The sequence below is a fragment of the Cibotium barometz genome, chromosome 56 (genome assembly GCF_041138505.1).
Source record: "Cibotium barometz isolate CiBa-2024 chromosome 56, ASM4113850v1, whole genome shotgun sequence".
NCBI classification, from domain to species: domain Eukaryota; kingdom Viridiplantae; phylum Streptophyta; class Polypodiopsida; order Cyatheales; family Cibotiaceae; genus Cibotium; species Cibotium barometz.
Genome location: NC_141101.1, coordinates 4138980 through 4156349, shown reverse-complemented (window position 1 = coordinate 4156349; position 17370 = coordinate 4138980). Strand labels below are relative to the sequence as shown.

General features: G+C 44.3%; 1 protein-coding gene across 3 annotated transcripts in view; it reads left to right on the top strand.

Annotated features, from left to right (window-relative positions):
* The first annotated feature begins 4523 nt into the window (after positions 1-4523).
* The window catches only part of LOC147606810 (polyadenylate-binding protein-interacting protein 12-like), a 39601-nt gene continuing 26754 nt past the window's right edge, over positions 4524-17370 (top strand). For 2 of the 3 annotated variants that reach the window (XM_086791058.1, XM_086791059.1), the window contains exons 1-8: positions 4524-5222; positions 5421-5534; positions 5885-5929; positions 6058-6130; positions 6248-6360; positions 6487-6546; positions 6645-6692; positions 6800-6868. In XM_086791058.1, coding sequence (XP_086647184.1) covers positions 4770-5222; positions 5421-5534; positions 5885-5929; positions 6058-6130; positions 6248-6360; positions 6487-6546; positions 6645-6692; positions 6800-6868 — 975 coding nt within the window. In that variant the 5' untranslated portion in view covers positions 4524-4769. The remainder of the gene's footprint in view (positions 5223-5420; positions 5535-5884; positions 5930-6057; positions 6131-6247; positions 6361-6486; positions 6547-6644; positions 6693-6799; positions 6869-17370) is intronic. The other variant, XM_086791060.1, reaches the window with a different exon arrangement.

The window sequence follows — 17370 nt, the reverse complement described above, 5'->3', positions numbered from 1 at the left end:
ATTGGGATGGATATGGTGAGAGTTGAGGGGTGAATGAAAGGATCAGGAAGGCCAATAGTGCTAGGAGGAGTGCTCGGATATCCCTAGCTTTGCAGATGGTCGGATATTTCATATGATTTAGCAGATGGTCAGGATGATATCCCTAGTGCTCGGATATTTCCTATGGTTTAGCAGATGGTCAGGATGATAGATATGCCAATGTGCATAGTTCCGACTCACATGTCTATGATGATATCATATCAAGCCTTATGATTTTGAGAGCATTGATGATGTGGTAGAGGATGGATGCCGTGGTGATATGGACTTGCTGTCCATGATGATGGTGTGATTTTGGTTTTCTGGAGGAGGACGGTTCTATGGTTCCAAATCAACCATATGTTCTAGATAGAGAGTGTTCTCTTGATGAGATAGTGTGGATGTGTAGATCTTTGATCCAATTTCTAGTGTGGTGATGTAGTCAAGGATACCCAGTTTATTGATGGGTGATGATCTAGAGGATCTAGCTTTGGCTGGTATTGATATTGATGCAGATATGATAAGTATCTTTGGCTCTATCTATAGTGATCCAGATATTCATGTGAGTGTGGAGACTCACATTGAGTCTACTACCCATGATCCAACTTTGGAGGCTCTATCATTTGAGTCTACTATGCATGATTATGGTGATCACATTGATGTAATATTATTTGATGGTTCTATAGGTTTAAATGATATTGATCTTCATGCCAATAATGTTAATGATGCAATCATTATGCAATTTTTGCTTTCTCTTTATCATCATGCTGATGATGTTGCCCATGATGATGTTGTTTCTCATGATATTGTTCTTGATGATATGATGGTGATCCATGTTGATGGATTTTTCCATGTGATGGAGGGTTTATCCCATTATTTTGTGAGGCATGATGGGGCTGATTTGCTTAACCATGTAGAAGTGGTTTACAAATATTCACGAGATATATTTAAGTTGTTGCCTATGATGGGTAACAAGCCATGCAGATCTTTATGGATATTTTCATATTCTCTTTCATATGATGGTTATTCAGGCACATGCTTATTGATTATATGTTGCAGTGGGATAGTATGGAATTTTCTATGCTATTGGCATGGGAATACCATTCATTTATGGTTCTATGTGTTTATATTCTTTGATGCTGATATGTTTCTTGAGGGTGCTCCTTGTGCTATGCAGCGCATAGGGAGGAAGGAGCATATTTATGATATCACTTTGATTGGTGACACACGTGTTCTTCATGAGGATATTTATGTGGATCATAGTTTAATGATCATTCTTTTAATGATGATATCTATTATGATGTTGTATCTAAGTTTGAGTACTATGATGCTCTATATTATGATCTAGATTTCATTTCCTATATGGTGGATTGTGGTTGCACCTTTCATGTGTGCCCTTCATGTGTAGACAGCTACCTATTGGTGGTAGCCTTAGCTACTGTGGTTGCCAACTTGGTCACAACTGGCCCGCCTAGGGTAAACTTGACACCAACAAATCCTTGAATATATTCATTATAGGGAAAAATAAACGATGAGAGATATCCAGAATCCTGACATCTATGCCTAGACACATATACCTCTTTGTCAGCCTTTGTGTTAGGGTGGCTTTGATACCAATTGTATGGTCCTTCCCAAAATCTTCCCTAAACACAGTCGAAAACACGGTTAGTACTAAACCAATTGTATGGTCCTTCCCAAAATCTTTGATACCAATTGTATGGTCCTTCCCAAAATCTTCCCTAAACACAGTCGAAAACACGGTTAGTACTAAACCAATTGTGTTAGGGTGGCTTTGATACCAATTGTATGGTCCTTCCCAAAATCTTCCCTACACAATCGAAAACATGGTTAGTACTAAACCAAGGTAGCATGTTGGCTCACCTAGCAACCAACAATCTCTCCTGAGCCAAGGCTAGGGCTACTGCATAATCCCATAAGCCCATGTCTAATTCCAGTGTCCCATACTACCGAAGCCTACCCAAAGGCCTTTGACACACTAGCCTATGTACACAACATGAGTATGTCTACTATATGTGCACAACATGAGTATGTCTACTCTCATGGTCCAAGCCAAACCTTCAACGGTGCATCTACACAAACTGTGTCTCATAATAACATAGGCCCTTGCTTATAGGAGGATAACTACACCATAAATAGCTATCTTGCTCTATACCCCCTAATCCCATTGGTGGATGATTAGGTCCCTAATACATAGATTAGTGTCTAGGTACATAGCAGTAGGTTTTGCTTAAGTTTGTGACTTCAATTGGGATTTAAGATTTGTGTGAATGTGGGAAGCTTATATAAGTTTCTCTTGAGTGAAGGAGCAAGCTTTTAACTAAGACTTAAAGCTAGAGCAAAGTGAAGCTTGAGTATGCGAAGAGAACAAAACTTGAAAGATGAGAGAGAGAAGAGCTAGAGAGGAAAATAAGATGACTCGAGGCTGTGAGATTACTCATGAATGTCCAACGATAGAGAAATTTCCCATTTTATTTTCTTTGTGATGTTTATTAGAGTAGGAGGCGACATGGTTCTTATGAGTGAAGGAAGGAGTGTAGGAAGGAGGAGAGTAGAGGGGGCATGTTTGGCCTCCATAAGAGCTCAGGGGAACATCGTTTTCCACTTTCACAACCATTTTCACTTCCACTTCTACCTCCCAATTCTAGTTCCATATCCATATTCACTTCCATTTACGCTTCCACTCCATTTCCATTTCCATTTTGTTGTTCGCTAAAGTTACTAGGCATGCCTTGAGTATGGAGCTTGAACCCTAGATTCATTAAAGGGTAGTGAGCACCTAACTAATCTTAATAAATCCACATGGATGAATTAGATGTTAGCTAGAGTAGGTAGGAAAGAAGAGAATCCAAGAGGTGCAAGAGTAGGAGTATGTGTAAGAAGAATCGTGGTGTGGCCACATACTCCTCTTATTTGGTACTAGCTCTAGCTCTTCTAGGTGACTGCTCTAGAAGAGGAAGGAATATGAAATTCCAATGGGTCACCTTAGGCCTTGCTTATCTCACCACAACAGTGTAGTTGAGTGTAGTTGCTCACATGACTTAGTGACTGCAAACGAAGGAAAGGCATTTGCATGCTTGTAGAATGTTAACCCAGTTAAAAGTATTGTTTTTTGGGTCAACAAACATATGCATGCATCATGCAATGCTTGATAAAATTAGCATCCATGACATCTTAGGCCATCAACATACTTATCCAAGCACAATGCGTGCCGATTTGAAATCAATGACCAAGCTTGCTTTATTTCAATTTTGGATTCTCACACATGTATGTCATATATGTCTTTTTTGGGTGGTTGATGTAATATAATCTTGCCTTCAAATTTTAAAATATTATCTTATATACATATGGCTTATAATCCTTAACTTTTGCAACTTTTAAGAATAATTTAGGATCTACCTAATCCATTATGGATTAGTTTTGTTCTACACTTTGCTACTCACTTGACCATGGCCATGGTTGAGTACCTAGAGGTTGCTATAGAATGGGTTGAAGGTTTTGTTGTTTGAGCAACTTATGGCAAATACTTTGACCATTGGGATCTACCCTATCCATTATGGATTTAAAGTGTAGGCATAATTGTCACGTGCCTAAAATGGCACTTTACATTTTTAGGTGATAGTTGAGAATGACATATGATAAAGTAATTCTTAAAAAGAGATTGGAGAATTGAGGTTCTCTCACACCATTTGTATTCCATCATATCAATGTGTCATATTACACTTTAGCTTATGCACTTTACACTTTCCAACAAGACTTTATCTTATTTACTCATTGGAATTCATCAATACATTGATTGTTTGAGTTTATTAATAAGTTCACATGCTTCAAGTAACATGGGTGAACACTTTCATGGCCAACATCTAGGATGGAGCACATTCTCATCATCAAATGTCATGACTTTCATGATTTTTAATGACCAACAAACATGAGAAACCTTATTTACGACAAGCTCTTCTTTAGACGCCTTTCTTCTTCATGCTCAATACATAATAGAGAGAGATGACCTAATCTACCATGTGTTACTAACATGAATCTATGTAATTTCAATACCCACTTGCACAAAAAAAAGGTGTTAATGCTCAAAAGAGCTTTCTCTTCATCAAGATTTAGGATGGGTTGCTCTTGAGCTACGACTCAGCAGCAGGGCCCATGCCTCCCTAATGAGAGGTATTGGGTTTGAATCTACCCACGTGGCATGTGTTTAAGTACCCTCTGTCTCGCAAGAAGAAGATTTAAGATGACCACTACAGAAAAATGGCCACATTCCTTGAAGAAAAGGAGACCTCCGCGTCGCCTTTTTCTGGGTTTGAGTAGTGACCTCGAACGCTACTAATGTGGCATAGCAACCAACATATTGGGTGGTGCAAGGCCTAATAGTAGTACTCGGGTGTGTGTGTGGTTAGTATGGTGTGTGTGTAGCCCGGTGAAATTCCCGTGTGCGACTCATGGAAAAAAAAAGTAATATATTCTAACCTCTTGGTTACTCCTGGGACATGGGCGCCCGGCATCACCGTGGGAGACACGAGCTCGGACAAACTACGGTGTCCGGGCAAGACAGTCTGCGGCGTTCAGACTGACCACTCTGGATTCATTTTCGGACAGGGAGAAGGTGACGTTGACAGTTGCCCACCAGCCATAGCCATAGCCTTAAGAATTTCCATTCCTTTATTACCTGCTTTACTTTGGAAATTGGCTCTGTTCTGTTCTGCACTCTGCCCTCGGCTTATCCTGCGATGGCTGTGGTCGAGAGTGCCGCATTGGGCATGGAGACCGCTTCAGGGCGGAATTTCTCGCTTGAAGAAGCAGATCTCGAAGATCAGCAGCAACACCATCTCCTTCAGCAACATCAGCAACTGCTTCTGCAACTCCAGCAGCAGCAGCAGCAGCAGCACAACTATCATCTTCACCAGCACCAACAGCATCATCTTCTCCATCACCATCGGCGAGGGCAAGATCAGCTTCTACAGCCTGCAGGTAGCGATGGCGGTGGCGATTCGGAGGATCAGAAGCAGAAGCAGAAGCAGAAGCAGCAGCTCAGCCGTGACATGCGCGAACTCCAAGATCTCCTCTCCAAGCTCAACCCGCTCGCACAGGAGTTTTTCCCCCCTTCATCGTCTCCGTCGCCATTACCCTCATCCAACAACAACAGAAACCTTGACGCATCCGCTAGAGGCAGCAATCGTAAGGTACCCTCTCTTCTCTCATTAAAGGCTTTATTTATCTGACAATCCCTATCCTGCAGAAGAAGAGCAATGGATGCACTTCTTTTTCCATCATTTTCTGCAAATTCTTTTTTCTCGTACACCACCCTACCGCAGAAGAAGAATTTTAGGGTTTTCTCTTTTCATGAGTATGCAACTTGTCCTTTTCCCCCCATTTTGCAGCAGAAAAACAATGGCTCCACCCCTGGAAAGCGTCGGGTCAGCCTGAGAACTAGCAGAGCACAGCAGGACGATAGCATCAGGAGGACCGTCTATGTCTCAGACATCGATCAGCAGGTAAGCTCCATGGTGCATGCACCAGCAACCGGCAGTGTTTGAGCGTGGGCACCCGACTTGAGAGTCAAACCATCACTATTAGTTTGTTTTGAAATAGAATGCAAAGAAAGCTAAAAAAGAGAGGGGGGAAAGGAGTGGACACACACACATGTATGTTATGTAGATATACATATGTTGATTAAAGGAACATTTTAGCACAAAAAACATTTTGACCTTCTTGATGTATTCTTTTGTTTTTGCACAATTTGTTTTTGGGAAATGAAATTGACAGCAAAGCAATTGCTTTGGGAAACATAAACGTTATTAAATGCAAATCGATTGTGTGCTGTTTATCTTGATTTTTCTGTTAGGTCACCGAGGAGCAACTGGCAGCTCTTTTTATCACTTGTGGCCAGGTTGGTTTTATTTCTCTCTTTGCTGAGGATTTCCATAAAGGTTGGTCTTGAAACCTTTTTGGGCATATGGGTTGTGCACAGAATCCCTTGGTAATCATGAGCAGCGTCTTGTTTTCACTGTCTTGTAGGTTGTGGATTGCCGTGTGTGTGGAGATCCGAATTCTGTGCTGAGATTTGCCTTTGTAGAGTTTACGGATGAAGGTAAGCGCCAAAAAAACAACAACATTGAGAGTGCTGGATTCTAGCTTGCTAAATGTCCATTGCTTCAGCTGTTTGAATTGGCATGTCACCATGGGTCTTTATGGTTTGAATGCACAGAGGGAGCTCGGGCAGCATTGAGCCTTGCGGGAACCATGCTGGGCTATTATCCTGTTAGAGTCTTACCTTCCAAAACTGCAATAGTTCCAGTTAATCCAACTTTTCTTCCCAGGGTAAGAAGTAAAGTTTGTGTTATTGTAGCATCATTTATTTGCTGAAAATCTGCCTCATGTACTTGTGCAAGCTTTGCTAGGATATGATGTGATAGTTGGCTGCTTACACACTTGTTCTGTTAGCAGTCTGAAGATGAACTTGAAATGTGTGCACGGACGGTTTACTGTGCCAACATTGACAAAAAGGTGAAGCTGTAGATTCGAGCTGCATGCAAGGTTGTTTCTCGTTTCGTCATGTGGTTAAGCTCAAGTTTTGGAACATATTATTTCACTTTCAAATGCAGGTGTCTCAGACTGAGGTCAAGGTTTTCTTTGAAACATTATGTGGTGAGGTAAAGGTTCTGTTTTTTGAGCATCTGCTTGTTAGATTTAAAGGCTCTTGGGCAGTGCTGTCGTTGAAGGAATGCTGATCTAACATTCAACATTTTGAATGGGACAGGTCGCAAGATTGAGATTATTAGGGGATTACCATCATGCAACACGGATTGCTTTTGTAGAGTTTGTCATGGTGAGCCATAACCCCCACCCATTTACCTAATTTTTACTGGTTTAGTTGGGTTTTCAATATTGACTCTTCTTGTATCATCCCGAGAAGAGAGAAAACATTATAACAAAACACTGGAAGGCCTCTAATGGGAAGCAGTTAGATTGTACTAACCATTGGAGGGTTTTACCCCTGCATAGTCTACATCCGCCATTGCACATAGGTGGTGAGAATCAAATGACAATAGCAGCAATCCTCACGAATCTGTCTGTGTGTAGTGGAGGGTCCTGATGCTCTGGGTCGGGGACATTGAGCTCGCAAAATGGAGAGAGAGAGAGAAAGCTGTATTAACGTCTACTAGAGGCCGAACACGACCTATGAGACAAATCAATGTACAGCTGTCAATGTCTTCTGGATGTCCAGAAAAAAAAAGGACAAAATGAACATGAAGTAAACTATGAAAGTACTGAGCTAGTGGGGGGGGGTGATGGATGGAGCACTACTGCCAGAGGCTCAGTATGCAACCTATATGCGCAGGGTATACAAGAATGCAATGCAGATTGATGGCGAGGCAAAAATACCTCGGAGCATGATCTCCAGGTGTGAGTGTAAGTGAGCTAGCCGCTCTTGGATATGGTGCTGATGTCGAGCCCGTATCTCTGTGATCTCCCTTTGATGTAGTCTGGGAGACTGGTGAAACCGATCCCGTCAAGTGGGAAAGACTCCGTTGGACACCCACACGCTTAATAGCACAACTTTAAAACCACAAATTTGAAATGGACAACTTAATACAACTTGAAATTGAAATGAAATGAAATGGAAAGATGGACACCAGCACTGGGGCCGGAACGGGCCGACCCCCCCTCAATATATGATATATTTATTGGGAGTATTTAATGAATACAATGCTCCATGGGTTCCAAGAACCAGATGATGTCCATGTACATATGAAAACAGTACCAAACAAATAGACTCGAAGTCGTATTTCGAAGTAGATGCTCGAAGCAGAACGACCACTAGTGTGGTCCAATCTCTACGGTCCTGTGCTTTCACTGGACTCCGCGGAGAGCGCCTCACTGGTGTTCCGAGACCACGCACAAACAGGCGCTCTCGTACTAACGCCTGGCTCTCCTGATCTCAGCACCTTTGGACCGAGGTTCGCCAATATAGCTTGGACAACCCGGCACCGAACGGGTGTTGGCCGTATAGGGAGTCGGGAATCCCTTACCAGATTTAAACACAAAATACTTTACTTAAATCTGAAATTCACTTACTTGTGGATAGCTGATAGAGAACCAATACCCGTGGTATGATGAAGCCACCCAGGAGATGCGAAGTCCCCTTGTAGAACGCCAGTAGAGAAGATGTGTCACCTCACCGCAAAAGTCCACAGCCGCCTGCTGTGAGAGGAGGAGTACCCACTTGCAAGGGAAGAGAGAGACCTGGCTGCTGTGTGGAGGAGCAGCCTGTTATGAAGAGAGTGTACATATACACAGTTGTCTGCAAGAGAAAAAGGGTAGTTTGCTAGTATTCAGTCGCCTGTGGGAGCAGCCGCAGCAGTGCAGCCTTGTGGAGGTGACAGCCGCTTGCAGGAGAAGGTAGCGTGGAGTTAACAGCCGCCTGTAATTGTTCATGCGCAGCGTGCAGTAGCATAAACAGCCGCCTTTGATTTGGCTCAACCGGCAGCACGTGATGAAGCACAGGGTGATGAAGGCGCACAGAATCAGTATACGTGCGCAGCCTGTCCTGTAGGGGAGAAGATGGTGTAGATGCAGCCACCTGCAACAATACTCAGCCACCTGTAGAGAGGCAGGCGCAGCCAGCAGCAGAGGGTACTGAAGCAATCGCCTTCATGAAAAACATGCGCCAGAGAGAGAGAGATGGTGAATAAACGCAAGATAGAAGCGGGTGGTGATGATCCGCGCTTGAAGGAGGAGGTATTCTTTTATAAAATTAAAGTGGAGTCTTCTCTAGTGAATTCCACGCATGCATGTGGGGGGACTAGTGTGGGTAGGTGACCATGCCCACCCCCACACACTTAAAGTGGGGCTCCCCACCTTGGCCCCTAAGTGGGTGCCCAAAGGGGGTGCCCACTTTTAAATAAATGTGACCACCTAACCTTATAAAATAAAAGGTTAGAATATGAAACATTAAAACAACATGTGCGACATACTTACCACCTGTTCACATGCACCAAAACTTGTCAGAATACAGAGCAGACTTCACGACTCACTGGCAGGCGTCCCTGCTCCGTAAGTAACACGTCAAGCAGGCAAACACACAAATACATGTCATGCGAAAACAGTTTCAAACATGCAAATCATGTGTGCATGTGCAAATAGTAACATGGACATATCTCCCGTTCATGGAACAAGTACAAAATATCTGTCGGCACAAAACTGGCACGACATAAAAACATAAAAACCTGGTCTTCCTATGGAGTGACAGTCCCATAGGTAAGACACAGTTCCAGGCACGAGTCTCCCTATGGTGTGACAGTCCCATAGGCAAAACACGGCACGAATACTGGCTCTTCCATGGTGTGACAATCCCATGGGTCGAACACAGTCCAGGTCATACACGGGTGGCACTGGTCTGGCTCCCGTCCATACGACACCATCCTGCTAACACACGGGTGGCACCAGTCTAGCTCCCGTCCATGTCAGCAAAATACTGGCCTCTTCACACGAGACACCGGCCTGGCCTCAAGTGAACGAGACGCAAAAACTGGAGATGGACCAAATGGTCGGCCAATTGGTGACATCCCCCCGGGCTTCTAAAGAGTTGACCTCAATTGAAAAGCCTCAAGATATGCCTGCAACAATTGCGGATAATCTGCAAAATAATCCTCATTTACCCACTTGGCATCAATGGGCAAATAATTTTTAAACTTCACAAGGTATCTCCTGGAAAGCTTTCCTGCTGGTAGCTTTCTCTCCTTGTGAAAAACAATCTGTTCTGGCTGGAGGATTTCCTCAAGCTCTTCAATCTCTGGTGGATCTTCTGTGACAGGCTCTTCAGGATCTGGCCCCACATATTTCCGAAATAGACTCACATGAAAAACATTGTGAATCTTCCAATGACTAGGTAGAGCAAGCCTGTAGGACACTTCATTGATCTTCTGAATCACCTTGAAGGGTCCATAATAGTGAGGAGAAAGCTTAGGATATGATCCTTCTCGTCCTGGCCTCTTCCGAAGCCTAGCCTTCTCAAATTTCAGCAATACCCAATCACCTTCTTTGACTTCCATGTCCCTTCTATGCTTGTCAGCAGCCCTTTTATGCTTATCCTGAGATCTTGCAATGGCTGTCCGCACCTGACCAAAGGCAACATCCAAGTTACGAACATATTCATCAGCTGCAAAAATCTCATCCTTTGTATGAAGGATGGGTGGCAAGACCACTCTGCTGTAAATAATCTCAAACGGAGCCTTGCCTGTGGAAGCATGGATTGTATTGTTGTAGGCAAACTCAACAAGTGGAAGATACTTCTCCCATGCAGTCTTTTGATCTGCCACATAACACTTCAACAAATCCAACACGGCTGAATTTGCAGCTTCACTTTGGCCATCCGTTTGGGGATGATAAGCTGATGAAAACTCAAGTTTAGTACCCATATTATCAAACAAAGCCCTCCAAAATAGGCTTGTAGTCTTGGGATCTCTATCCCCAACAATGGATTTAGGCATACCATGATGCTTGAAAATATTAGCAAGAAAAAGCTTTACCATATGATCAGCTTTGATGGTTTTCTTGACGGGCAAGAAGTGAGCTTGCTTGCTAAACCTGTCCACAATAGTCCAAATAGCATCATTCCCATGCTGGGATCTAGGCAAATCCATAATAAAATCCATCGTGATACTTTCCCAAGGTTGCGAGGGAATAGGCAATGGCTGAAGCAAACCTGGAGGCTTGTGCCTGTCAAATTTCACCTTTTGGCAAGTAATACATGCACGCACATAAGCCTCAATGTCTTTACGCATGCTCGGCCAAAAGAAATACCTCTGAATCATGCGGGTAGTAGGCATAATACCTCTATGACCAGCATAAGGTGGAGCGTGACATTCGTCCATAACCTTTGGGCGCAAATCCTTTACCACACATAGGCAATTATCCTTCATGAGATAACCCTCGTTGATAACATAAGAGGCATGTGAATGACCAGCCATTAAATCAGTCCATATATGGTAAAAATCAGCATCCAAATGATACAAATCTCTCATAGCAGATAAATCTCCATGAGAGGCCACTGAGACTGCAGCAACATAAGGCCTCCTAGATAGTGCATCGGCCACCACATTTTTCTTTCCTGGAATATGCACAATCTGAAAATGAAACATGGAAAGAAAATTTGCCATTCTCATCTGCTTCTCTGAAAGCTTGGTTTGAGATAGAAAGTATCTCAAGCTTTGATGATCTGTCTTGACTACAAATTCAGCCCCAAGAAGGTAATGTTTCCAAATCTTTAAGGCGTGAATTACAGCCAAGAGCTCTTTCTCATAGATATCCATATGAAGCTCAGCATCATGCAAACGACGGCTCTCGTATGCAACTGCATGCCCTTCTTGATTTAGGACAACTCCTATGCAATCACCACAAGCATCACATTCAACCAGGAATGACTTGTGCAAGTCAGGAACAATCAATACTGGACCACATATGATCGCATGCTTGAGCTGCAAGAAAGCATCCTGTTCCTTTGAAGTCCATTTGAAAGCAGTTTTCTTCTTCGTGAGATCATGTAGAGGAGTGGCAATCATAGCAAAATGCCTTATGAAACGCCTATAGTACGAACATAATCCGAGAAAACTACGTACTTGATGTACGTTTTGCAATTCGGGCCAATTTCGAATGGTCTCTATCTTTGCAGGATCCATTGTAACTCCATTCTTGGATACAATATGTCCCAGATAATGAATCACTGAAAGGAAAAACTCACTTTTCTTGGCATTGACGAAAAGTTTATGCTTCCGCAACTCTTCGAACACTGTGACCAAATGAGTTCTGTGTTCCTGCTCATTCTTGGAGAAAACCAAGATATCATCAAAGAAGACTCTTGTAAACTTGCGATGGGGTCGGAATATCCTATCCATCATTCGATTAAATGTAGCAGGAGCATTGGTGAGACCAAAAGGCATTACCAAGAATTCATATAATCCGAAGGCTGTCCTGAATGCAGTTTTATGGACATCTCGTGGCACCACGCGTATCTGGTGATAGCCACTCTTCAAATCAAGTCTGCTAAAGCAAGCTGAGCCATCAAGCTTATCCAAGATATCATCAATACGTGGAATTGGGAATCTGTTCTTGATGGTAAGCTTGTTCAAAGCTCTATAGTCCACACACATACGGAATGATCCGTCCTTCTTTTGAACAAGAAGCACAGGAGAGCAGTAAGGTGAGGAACTGGGTTGAACCAAACCTTTCTCTAAAAGCTGGTTTACCTGCTTCATGATTTCTTCTTGTTGTGCAGCACTCACTCGGTATGTGGGTTTGTTAGGTGGAGAACTACCTGGCACAAGATCTATGCGGTGATCTTCAGGCCTTTGGGGAGGTAGTTCACCTGGCAACGAGTCAGCAAAACAGTCGTTGAATGCATTAAGAAAATTCAGCCTATCATTAGACATAGCATCCACATTTTGATGATTTGGCACAAGACTATCACGCACAAAAACCAAGTACGCAGAAAGACTCTTTTTCATTGCTTTATTAATTTGGATGTGTGATACAAGTGGGATGGAATCCCCTTCTTTGCCAGCATCAATAAAATGCATGCGGCCTTTATGCATAAAAGAAATCATATTAGACTTGTAGCCTTTGCGGGGCTCAAGCCTATGATGCCACGGCTTGCCCAACAATACATCACATCCATTCAGTGGAGCAACTAGGAAATGCTCATTATCAAGGTAGCCCTGGATATGGATGCGCAACTTCCCTATCAAAGGGTTAACCTGCACTTCTTTACCAATAAATGCAGCTTCGGCTTCAATCTGAGGTCCCATGTTTTCAACCTCAATTCCCAATGCAGCTGCCATTTGCATAGAGATGAAATTGTCTGTTGCACAGTCATCAAACATGAAGAGTGCGGGCTGATCCTTGATTTGCCCCCAAGCCTTGCAAACCATTCGCTCTTTTGCATCATGACATGTATTTCCTTGCACATCAGGAACTGCATGTACATTAGCTTTGGTGTGCTTGTCCTCGTGCTTTGGTTTGCGATCTGGGCATTGTCGAAACATGTGGTCTTTGCTACCACAAGAAAAGCATTTTCCATCCTTGGCATATTGCTCTCTTTGCTCCGGGGTTAAGCCGAATTTGTTCTTCCTTGGGCCCTGTTCTTTAGATGTGTTATTTTCAGCTTTACCACCCTTGTAAGGCTCCCGGAAGTTCTTTTTAGGTGGCTGTCCACCCTTTTGCTGATTTGGGACAGCCTTGTCCTTTCCCTTGAAACCTCCTTGATCCTGCTTAATCTTGAGCACCAATTGCTCCGTGGCAAGAGCAGAAGCTGTGAGCTGTTGCAACGTATGTTTCGGGTGCAATTCAATTCCCGATCGATATGCTGGTTGAAGTCCAGAACGAAACTTCCTCTTTCTTTCATCTTCAGTGATTTGCATGAAGGGAGTCACTTCCAGCAACACTTTCCAGAATTTGTTAACATACTGTTGCACACTTTCATTATCTTTTTGCTCCAACCTGTCCCACTTTTGAGTGAGAGTTTGCTCCGCATTTGGTGGCAAAAACTGAGCATAAAATCTGTCTTTGAATTCCTTCCAAGTGGAGATGGGATCCTTGGTGATCTTTTCAGTGATCCACCAATGAGCAGCAGTCCCTTTCAAAAACATGCTAGCATGGCGCACCTTTGACTTTTCTGTAAAGTCCTCATCGCTAAAAGCAATGTCGAACTGTGCCACAAACGCTAACACCTTAGAAGCATCATGTTCACCATGAAAAGCATCAAATTTGACAGATTTGTCACCTGCTTTGAATTCCTTGAGCTTCCTGGCATGAGGCTCATGGTCTTCTCTTTTTCTTTTCCCCTTATCCAACGGGGCAGCCCTATCTGCATGGGCTCCATGGGCCATCATAGAAGTTTCATGGGGCACGGTGGCATGTGCTCCACGAACTCGAAACTCAGATGCATGTGACTTACCTGCATATGGCATTGTCTCTCCATGAGACAACTCAGAAGGCAAAATTTTTCTAGAAGCAGACCTGTCACCATGAGATACATGTCTTGCATGCATGTGACTTTCATGCCCTCCATGAGCATTGGCATACATATATCTATCAGGCTTAGTGCCTTGTGGAGAAGATGCATGTCGAGAGGTGACTGTCACCTCTTCCTTTTGCATAAAAGATTTCAGCCTTTGGGATGCGGGATCTCCATGCTTCAAACGAGGTGGATTTCTGAATTTCAGCTCTCCGTCATCCCCCTCTTTGATATCACCTTTGCGGAGGAGGTAGGCAAGTGCCAATTCCCTTGGTTTCTTGCCCACTTCACGAGCCATTGATTCAAAAGTTACATCTACCATAGCATCAGCCTTCCTGGCTTCAATAGCACTTTGCAGATGGGGATCTTCATGCAAAAACTTTAACTCTTGCTCTTGAGCCTGCAAAAGTTTTCTCATATGTTCCATTTCAGCCCTCATAGCATCAGGCTCTTGTTCAAGCATAACTGTCTTTCCTGGAGACAGTTGACCCTTTGATTCACTATCAATGACCCTTTCAAGGGGCTTGTGTCTACCTCGCAGGGCATCAGACCCACGAGAGGCACTAGATGGACCCCTCGAATTTGGCACTTCCAAAGGGTTGCCTTGGCTGTCCATTGTGTTTTAAGTTTGCTAAAAGCGGGATGTCCAGTACACAAGTTCGTTTCCCCACTAGGAAGAGGGAAACAACCGTGCTCTGATACCAATGAAACCGATCCCGTCAAGTGGGAAAGACTCCGTTGGACACCCACACGCTTAATAGCACAACTTTAAAACCACAAATTTGAAATGGACAACTTAATACAACTTGAAATTGAAATGAAATGAAATGGAAAGATGGACACCAGCATTGGGGCCGGAACGGGCCGACCCCCTCCTCAATATATGATATATTTATTGGGAGTATTTAATGAATACAATGCTCCATGGGTTCCAAGAACCAGATGATGTCCATGTACATATGAAACAGTACCAAACAAATAGACTCGAAGTCGTATTTCGAAGTAGATGCTCGAAGCAGAACAACCACTAGTGTGGTCCAATCTCTACGGTCCTGTGCTTTCACTGGACTCCGCGGAGAGCGCCTCATTGGTGTTCCGAGACCACGCACAAACAGGCGCTCTCGTACTAACGCCTGGCTCTCCCGATCTCAGCACCTTTGGACCGAGGTTCGCCAATATAGCTTGGACGACCCGGCACCGAACGGGTGTTGGCCGTATAGGGAGTCGGGAATCCCTTACCAGATTTAAACACAAAATACTTTACTTAAATCTGAAATTCACTTACTTGTGGATAGCTGATAGAGAACCAATACCCGTGGTATGATGAAGCCACCCAGGAGATGCGAAGTCCCCTTGTAGAACGCCAGTAGAAAAGATGTGTCACCTCACCGCAAAAGTCCACAGCCGCCTGCTGCGAGAGGAGGAGTACCAACTTGCAAGGGAAGAGAGAGACCTGGCTGCTGTGTGGAGGAGCAGCCTGTTATGAAGAGAGTGTACATATACACAGTTGTCTGCAAGAGAAAAAGGGTAGTTTGCTAGTATTCAGTCGCCTGTGGGAGCAGCCGCAGCAGTGCAGCCTTGTGGAGGTGACAGCCGCCTGCAGGAGAAGGTAGCGTGGAGTAAACAGCCGCCTGTAATTGCTCATGCGCAGCCTGCAGTAGCATAAACAGCCGCCTTTGATTTGGCTCAACCGGCAGCACGTGATGAAGCACAGGGTGATGAAGGCGCACAGAATCAGTATACGTGCACAGCCTGTCCTGTAGGGGAGAAGATGGTGTAGATGCAGCCACCTGCAACAATACTCAGCCACCTGTAGGGAGGCAGGCGCAGCCAGCAGCAGAGGGTACTGAAGCAATCGCCTTCATGAAAAACATGCGCCAGAGAGAGAGATGGTGAATAAACGCAAGATAGAAGCGGGTGGTGATGATCCGCGCTTGAAGGAGGAGGTATTCTTTTATAAAATTAAAGTGGAGTCTTCTCTAGTGAATTCCACGCATGCATGTGGGGGGACTAGTGTGGGTAGGTGACCATGCCCACCCCCACACTCACTTAAAGTGGGGCTCCCCACCTTGGCCCCTAAGTGGGTGCCCAAAGGGGTGCCCACTTTTAAATAAATGTGAACACCTAACCTTATAAAATAAAAGGTTAGAATATGAAACATTAAAACAACATGTGCGACATACTTACCACCTGTTCACATGCACCAAAACTTGTCAGAATACAGAGCAGACTTCACGACTCACTGGCAGGCGTCCCCGCTCAGTAAGTAACACGTCAAGCAGGCAAACACACAAATACATGTCATGCGAAAACAGTTTCAAACATGCAAATCATGTGTGCATGTGCAAATAGTAACATGGACATATCTCCCGTTCATGGAACAAGTACAAAATATCTGTCGGCACAAAACTGGCACGACATAAAAACATAAAAACCTGGTCTTCCTATGGAGTGACAGTCCCATAGGTAAGACACAGTTCCAGGCACGAGTCTCCCTATGGTGTGACAGTCCCATAGGCAAAACACGGCACGAATACTGGCTCTTCCATGGTGTGACAATCCCATGGGTCGAACACAGTCCAGGTCATACACGGGTGGCACTGGTCTGGCTCCCGTCCATACGACACCATCCTGCTAACACACGGGTGGCACTAGTCTGGCTCCCGTCCATGTCAGCAAAATACTGGCCTCTTCACACGAGACACCGGCCTGGCCTCAAGTGAACGAGACGCAAAAACTGGAGACGGACCAAATGGTCGGCCAATTGGTGACAACTGGTAGCCTGGTGCTTTCGGTCTCCGTCTTGCTAGGAGGTCCGCAGTGCGCTAAAGTGTAACCCCCTCCTTTGTCAGAATAGGCATTGGGATAGATCTTTGGAAGAAATCAGTGAGTTGGAGCTGTCGCCCACCTCTGCCTGTGGTATGAGTCCGTAGCAGTGTCTTTCTGTGGTGCTGTGTCTCTAGTAGCAAGAACTGGCCAAATCTATGCTGGTCTGCGGACTCCATGATCTGGCGGAGTGAGGGATGTCCACTGAAGATGGTGGTGTATCTCTCTCTTATGACACTATATGCTGTGCATCTGCATACATAATGTTCCTCACTCTCAACCTCCTCTTGGCATAGTCTGCATATCCTCTCTGCTCCGGGGATCCGTGCTGCTCTACTTGCCTCAATCTCAAGCTGGTGTGATGACACTCTGAGCTGGCCAATCACCACTCGGGCACTGTGAGGCATGTACACATCCATGTATCCAGGTCTTTGTATGAATCCATCCGCTAAGATACGCATAAACTGATCTCTGTAGTATAGCATCTTCGG